At 43.7% G+C, this 7,562-nt stretch overlaps 1 protein-coding gene across 1 annotated transcript; it reads right to left on the bottom strand.

Moving 5' to 3' along the window:
• Positions 1–4,110: 4,110 nt before the first annotated feature.
• Positions 4,111–6,870, bottom strand: rdh14a (retinol dehydrogenase 14a). Its single transcript, XM_072365903.1, has 2 exons — positions 6,545–6,870; positions 4,111–5,532 (listed from the first exon to the last, which is right to left on the bottom strand). Exons 1-2 carry the CDS (start codon positions 6,785–6,787, stop codon positions 4,915–4,917), a joined length of 861 nt encoding a protein of 286 aa, XP_072222004.1. The 5' UTR covers positions 6,788–6,870; the 3' UTR covers positions 4,111–4,914.
• Positions 6,871–7,562: the final 692 nt, after the last annotated feature.

Here is a 7,562-nt window from a genome sequence, read left to right on the forward strand (position 1 = left end):
GGTGTCCAATTAAAAATAAAGAAGTAAAATAAAATAAAAGCTTACGGTTTGGTCCAGTTTGACAGCTCGTTTCCACCGGCTGGTCTCGTGTTCGTTATTTTGTGTAACATACTGAACTGCACCCTCTAGTGTTCAGTATAAGTAAAGCAACTCCTGTTTTCAGATAAATGGAAACTTAGTCAAACCAAACAAAACTAAATCCAAGTTAAACTGACGAGGGATGAAGCTGAAGCGGAGAGCACCAGAGGTGATACTGTTTGTGGTCAATAGATGCTTCTTAGCTCTTTAAATATAATGTCATTTAAAACTCTTGCTCCTGACTCTACATTTAAACTCTGCTAATTATTTTTGTAGTAAAACCGCAGCTCGTTACATTTTAAACCTCTTAAACACAGCTGCAGTGCTGTCGACATATCTGAGGGATATTTGGGAGTAACTGCATGAAACCATCAATCTTGACATCTTGATATAAAACCCCGATCTTCCCACACATTCTTTTAGTATTTTCCATCACCCTCTTTTTGTGTTGCTGCAGAACGCTGTAGCCTCAGTTGCACCATCTTCATATACATCAGCCACTGCGTTTGGCCTCGCTGGGGAGGAAAAGTCTTTGGAGCGGGCTCTTAGAAAGCAAATAAGTGACCAAAAACACCGAACCTGCGCCTCGTTTTGTTCGTGTTCAGACTCTCTGATGGACCAATACATTCAGCCACTGTTCAACACACATTACAAAGTGTAGGTGAGTGCAGTCACAGCAGCCCGTATATAGAGCTCATATGTGACCACGATCGCTTTCTAACGAGGAAGAAAAGGCAACAACGTCACAGATAACTGGAAGCTGGGTACTGGTCACCATCCAGGAACTTGCCTGTAATATTCACTCCTCTGAGAAGAATCTTTTGACAGGTTTTTCAACTTTAACGAGCAGATATCCTCAGTTTCTTCCAGTTCAGAGTTGTAGCAGAAGTGAAAGTCTATCTCAATTCAGTTTATTTATATAGCACCAGATTACAACAATTGTCATCTCAAGGCACTTAAGTAATAAAGTCCAATTCAAGCCAATTGGAATTCAATTCATTGTAATTATAATCCAATTAATTCATATAGAGCCAATTCAAAAATAATATCCGAGCTAAGGAAACCAACAGATTGCACCGATTTCATTTATTGATTAAATCATTTACCTGCATATTTATTCTATCATTCTTTGCATTTTCCTTCCATTTATTTCCCTAATTTTCTAAGGAAACCAACAGATTGCACCGATCTCCCCCCTAAAGATTTGGAGAGAGGGATCCATGCCTTCACAACCTCTCGGCTCGATTACTTTTGTACGTAGCTGTAGATCATTGCTCATTCATCAAGACGCCTGCAGTTAGTTCAGGAAGCTGTCGACAGGACAGATAAAAGGCATCATACCTACACCTGTGGAGCTCTGTTCAACAGAAGAAAGGCCGATGAATCGCCTCCATGCACAGTCTTCAACGACCTTCCCTGACCTCGTAAATGCACCTCCGGGCCAGTAGGGGGCCCCACTCCTATTAAAAGCTTTTTTTAGTGGTGTAATTCAGAGTAAATAAAGTATGACGGGACGACAAAGAATGGAAATGAGAAAAAAGCAAGACGTGGAGCAGATAACGACTGAATAAAATACTGAATAACTAAATGCTAGTCCTGCTTTTCTCCATGACATAAGCACCCACTTATTTCCTTTATTTATTCTAACATTTCATCTTTTTTCACGTAAAAAGGAGACCAGACTCTGACTCTGAATCGAACTGTGCTTGCAGTGACTTTAACCAAACTGAGAGCACGCTGGCAGCATTTAGACTAGTTAGCATAGCAGCTAGCAGGAGTGAGTAATTACAGCATTTACACTTAATACCTACTTAGCCTGGTCTTGGTTTAGTTTCTGTTCCTGTTTGGTATTTTCTTTGAGCTTTATTCCTCTTTCTGCTTCGTGACTCCTGCGGTGGAGAAGGAATGGGCTGAACCAGACACGTGGCCTCCAATCTGGGACATTTCAGATTTACAGACTTTTCTTTCAAACACTGGACACACGGGTTTTATTTCCCTCACACTCTGCAGCTTTAAATTCACCTCTGAAAGCAGAATGCCTCGTGCTGATCATGTTATGGTTGAGTTATAGTCATAGTTAGTCATCTGAATGGTTCCCTGTGGAGATTCCACCTCACCATTTACATCAGAAAAAGATTACAAACCAAGGAAAAGCTACCAAGTAAAGCTCGGTTTACTTAAATGTGGCTGATAGAGACGCCTTCATGTGTGTGAGCTGCTAATGTTGGCGATCTGATCACAGTCCAACAGAAGCTCAGGTATAAACTGAATTAATGCACTTTTAATTGAACCATTATGAGTGGGACCTTACAGCATAAGACTGAGGCGCTCACATCCAGATTAACATTCCAGGTCCTATCAATATTACTGTGCCCATTACAGCCATCAAACTCTGTAATTGCACTAATTGGAGTCATTAGTAAAGTAAATAGAACAGAGCTGCCTTTAAAAGTGCCCCAGGAGCATTGTGTTGATAAAGTGGCTGCCTTTATGCTTCTACTTTGTTTTCCAGCTCTGCATAAATGATCCAGAAAATGTCCTAATGAACAGCACAGGTGGGAAAGTCATGAATCCTGGAGGTCTCGCTACCATTTCATATGAGGAAAAGTGCTGTTTGCGGGTCACTTGGAGAGTAAACATTCCCAGCTAATGACCACTCTCAGAGCAACCAGCATGGCTGACTGAAGCCTAACTAACCCCCGAAACAAAGCTGAACCCGAGCCTCCACACACACACCGAACCCCAGAGGATGTGTGGAAATGAGGCGCTCCGTTAATGAAGCAAGCCGCTGAACATTATTCTATTAAGTGCACCTGATTTGAAAGCTTAGACCACGATATGTTCAGCACTTTTCCACCAGCTTCCCTCCAAAAATACACTGAGATTAAGAAGGTGCCACATTTATTTAAATCACAAAGTTCGGAGCAGCTCTTCAGGCTATGATCGTCTTCCTTAGACGTGTTCAAATCAGACAGTCATGATGAAAATGTAACCCGACACCCTCACTCAGGACTTCCACCCAACTCCCCACAAGCTGCAGACCAAAGTACCCTGATGGTAGAAAGCTGTGCGGTTTTCAGCAGGTCTGAGAAAGCAAAGCTGCGCTGTGAGCACCGCTGTGGTCCCACATGCTCGCAGCCGGGCGCCGCTGAACCCTGACCCTGCTCGGTCACTCGGGTCCACTTTTATTATCGCGGCTCTGCTTAACGGGACATGTGAAGCCCAAGTGGATCCCAGACCTGGCCGTGGTCACACGTGTGAATGTGATCCGTTATCTTTCAGTAAATCATAATCAGGTTGCTGTTCGTTTCCAGCCTTGAGAATCACTGATGCAGCTGAAGAAGAAGCAGCTCATGCCCACCCCTGAAGGTCAGTTTTGCTTTGGAAACGTAAAGAAACTGCTATGAAAGCACCCCCACGAGGTTCTGGCTTCAGGTCTGTACAAACCGGCCGATTTAGAGTGAACAAGTTCAGGTTAGGACTCAGTTATGTTACTTAAAAGAGATTATATCTGTCTGAACAACGTTGTTTTATTAACCCGGGACGACTTCCAGCTGAACACATTTCAAATTGGAGTCACTGGTGGAGGACTCCTCTCTTCTGATTGGTTCCTCTGCTTAGTTAGGAAAAAAGATGCTGCCTCATGAATTATTCAGGCAGAAAAAAGGCTCCTAACTCAAGGGATGAACCAGTGTTGTGTCGACACAGAACAGACAACTTAGCAAAGAAGCCATTTTAAACTGGATCTTTAGGCACTTTGTCACAAAGACACATCATTTGTTCCCATTTCTTTAGCTGCATCTATGAAAAACAGCAAAGAAAACACAGTTTGACAGACAGAAAATAGGATTTCTGCAGCAACAAGGTGATTCCCAAAGAGCTATTAGCTGAAAACTTGGCATATCTCAGCATGGTGTGCAGTGTGTCCTTAAAACATTTGAGGAAACTGGACAAGTGGAGGACAAAAGAAGAAGTGTCAGGCCTAAAAAACTATCTACAGCAGATGAACAGGATCTGAAAGTGATGTCCTTAAGAAAGAGGAAAAAATCCAGCTGTGACCTGACAGGACCTGAGAGATGCATCTGGACCTTCAGCTGATCCATCTACTGTTGGCCCAAGCCTCATCAGAAATGGTCTCCATGGAAGGGTGGCTGTCAAGAAGCCGTTCTTAAGGAAGGGAAACAGGGAGAAAAGGCTGAGCTGTGCCAAATGACACAAGAAGTGGACTGAAAATCAGTGGCAACAGGTCTTATGGAGGGATGAATCCTCCCCAGAGCCCGGACCTCAACATTATTGAAGCAGTGTGGGATCATCTGACAGAGAACGGAACAAAAGGCAGCCCACATCCAAAGAAGAGCTTTGGGATGTCCTTCAAGAAGCCTGGAGAACTATTCCTGAAGACTCCTTAAAGAAATGACAGGAAGCTGGTCTCAGAGGGTTCAGGCTGTGTTGAAATGTATTTACATTTATGTCTGATGATGTTTCAGTAAATCTCTGCAGCTGTTTCCTGTTAATATATGAAGAACTGAGGGCTGGAGCAGGACTTCTGTTCTTTTCACAGCTTACTGTTACTCCTGAGCCTGAGAAAAACGACTTCAGTTCCAGCTGCAGTAAGAAAGGAAACATCAGACACTGGAGTCACCTCACAGGTGTCACGTGCACGCTCCTGGTTTAAAGAACAATCTGACAACACATGAGCACAGCTGTATGTAACTGTGCTTCATCTGCATCTTTTAGTGCGACTACTGCATTTATTTTGGAACTAAAGTGAAGATTTAATGTCCGACTGAACAAGGCCCGGCATGTTTCTAACTTCCTCACAGTTTGGATCCCTTCTTATGTAACTATGCCCACCATGACTTCACTTATGTCCCACAGTTTACTGGCCACTTCCTGGTCCGTGGCCTTGTCCAGAAGAAGCTGAGGCCGACAGTTTGCGAAGCACTTCCCCTGCACTCCGGCTACTTCTGGGCTGGAGGCCAGATACACCGAGGTCTCAGCTCCTTCCTCGGGGCTCTTAAACAAAGCCCTGGAGAGCAGCTGAAAAAGGGGCTTCGCCAACACTGGAACGTGCACATGCCTGCCCAGATTAGTCCTCACGATGCCGGGAGTCAGAGCGTTGACCGTCACGCCGCTGGCCTCCAGGCGCCGGGCCAGCTGGCCGGTGAACAGCAGGTTGGCCAGTTTGCTGCGGCTGTAGGCGAAGGCCTTGTCGTAGAACTGCTCGCTGTTCAGGTCCTCGAAGTTAATGTCACCGCGCTTGTAGAGTTTGGAGGAGACCACCACGATGCGGCTCGGCGCCGATCGCTTCAGGAGGTCCAGCAGCAGGTGGGTGAGCAGGAAGTGACCCAGGTGGTTGACGCCAAACTGCATCTCGAAGCCGTCCTCGGTCCGGGTGAACGGACACTGGTAGACTCCAGCGTTGCAGATCAGCACATCCAGCCGAGGCTCCTCCTGTTCAACAGATTATTTCAGAAACTTCCTGTGAGCTCCTGAGTTCTTCTTCGTGTGTTTAAGCAGTTTAACACCTTAAATATCAGTGAGTTAGATTAAAATAACAGAAGCTGTCCATATTTTTGCATCTTATTGTGTTAATAACAGTCAAACTGTTTTCAGATTTACTCAAACCACATTTCTGACTGTAGACCCTAACCCACAATATCCTTAATGCTACTTCATTAAAACTCAAAATAGCTTAAACTTTGATTTAAACCTTGATAATTGCAATAAATCAATAAAATACACCTTTTGGGAAGCTCCCAATATGTCACCTGCACATAAAAGAACCCTTTATTCCCACATCTAAACAGGCACAACAGCAAAAATGAACCATTTCGACAGTCTGTGAAGAAGAAAATCTGTTTAATGCAGTGTCTCGTTGTGATATAACGTCCAGAAGCTTGTGGTTAATCTGCAGCAGAGCAACAGATAAACCTGTTATCCAGAAACACAGAGCAATCTTTAGATATCCATCCTCCTGATAGAGGTTTTCCACAGCTGTGACGCAGGACTGATGCAGTTATTTCGAGCTCCCTCCGTTTAATCTCTGAAAAACTACTGAACAAAGTCACGAAAAAACTCACAATTCAGGTGAAATTATTTGGTTTTATGTTCAATTCTGTCGCCGTTTCCTGAGTCGTGATATCTGGGTTAAGTGGCTCTGAAGACAAATGAACATGGATGTGCGTCTTTTTTAATAAATATAAGTGTTTTTCTGTTAAGGCTGGAGATGTGTTTCATTATGATTAACAACAGCAGGAGTTCTGCTGTCTGATTGATTTTCTTTGTAAGGATTATATTTCAGATTCACATCCTGAGCAGGAAAAATCATCATCATCATCATCACTGAAATGTTAAAACTTTCTGCCATAAACATGGCAGCAGTCTGTGAGCTTTAAGCACAAATTAATGCAACTGTCACTGTTCTGCTGCATAAAAACCCGCCTCAGGTGACACTTCAGACTACCTTTATGATGTTTTCACAGAAAGAGCGTACAGATGCCAGCGAGGCGAGGTCCAGCTGCCTCACGACCACCTGGCTGCAGTCTGCCCCAGCCTCCTGTCGGATGTCCCTGGCCGCCTCTTCGGCCCTGCCCGGGTCGCGACAGGCCATGATCACCCGGCCCTGGAGCCTCACAATGCCCGCCGCCGTGGCTTTCCCTATCCCGCTGTTCGCACCGGTCACTATCACCGTTTTTCCACTCATCATTTCGGCGAGATAAGCCCGTTACAGAGCAGCAGATCAGGCTAACAAGCTTCACAAGCTGTACTCAACGCTAGCTAGCGTCACGTGACAATAACAAGCTCAAAACACTTCATTACCCAGAATTCACAGGGCAGCCAGTTGTACTTCCGGAAGAAATTTCGACCGTTGAAATGCCCGAAAATATGATAAACTGCTGTTTTCTGCTACTTTTATAAAAACAATACACCTAATTGAATATTTAATTAACAGTCAAGTGAGTTGCTAATACATGCTAATAATATTGTGTTACGATATCACTTGATAATCCATTTGTTTGTGTTAAAAGCTAGATTTAATTATAGCGGGTTTAAAAAGTATAACTTTAGAAGTGAAGAAAGTCAGTTGCATTCCTGAGCGGTTGCTTTTCCCATGAACCTAAACTTTGACTCCACAGTTGGCCTAAATATCCTGAAAGAATTCTGTCACCTTGACTGTGGTGCATAGATAACAGGACGGTGAAGTTCTGGTTATGTACAGCTTTCTTCCCATCTGCAATAAAGACTTTAAAATAAAATCTCGACTCTAGACTGTTGACTGCCATGGCTCAATTTTTTCCAGCAAATATGAAATTGCATTTAGAAATGCTCAGATTCTCTTATTTGTAAACATATTTACGCAACACAAGTAAAAAGAAAAACGTCTTAGATGAACCAAAACCAGACGGAAATGCATGTAAATGCAATTGTACAAAATCTAGCTTCTCCAAACGGGACTAACGCATCCAGATGATGCGACTGAA

The sequence above is a fragment of the Leuresthes tenuis genome, unplaced genomic scaffold (genome assembly GCF_036924035.1).
Source record: "Leuresthes tenuis unplaced genomic scaffold, fLeuTen1.0.hap1 SCAF_15, whole genome shotgun sequence".
NCBI classification, from domain to species: domain Eukaryota; kingdom Metazoa; phylum Chordata; class Actinopteri; order Atheriniformes; family Atherinopsidae; genus Leuresthes; species Leuresthes tenuis.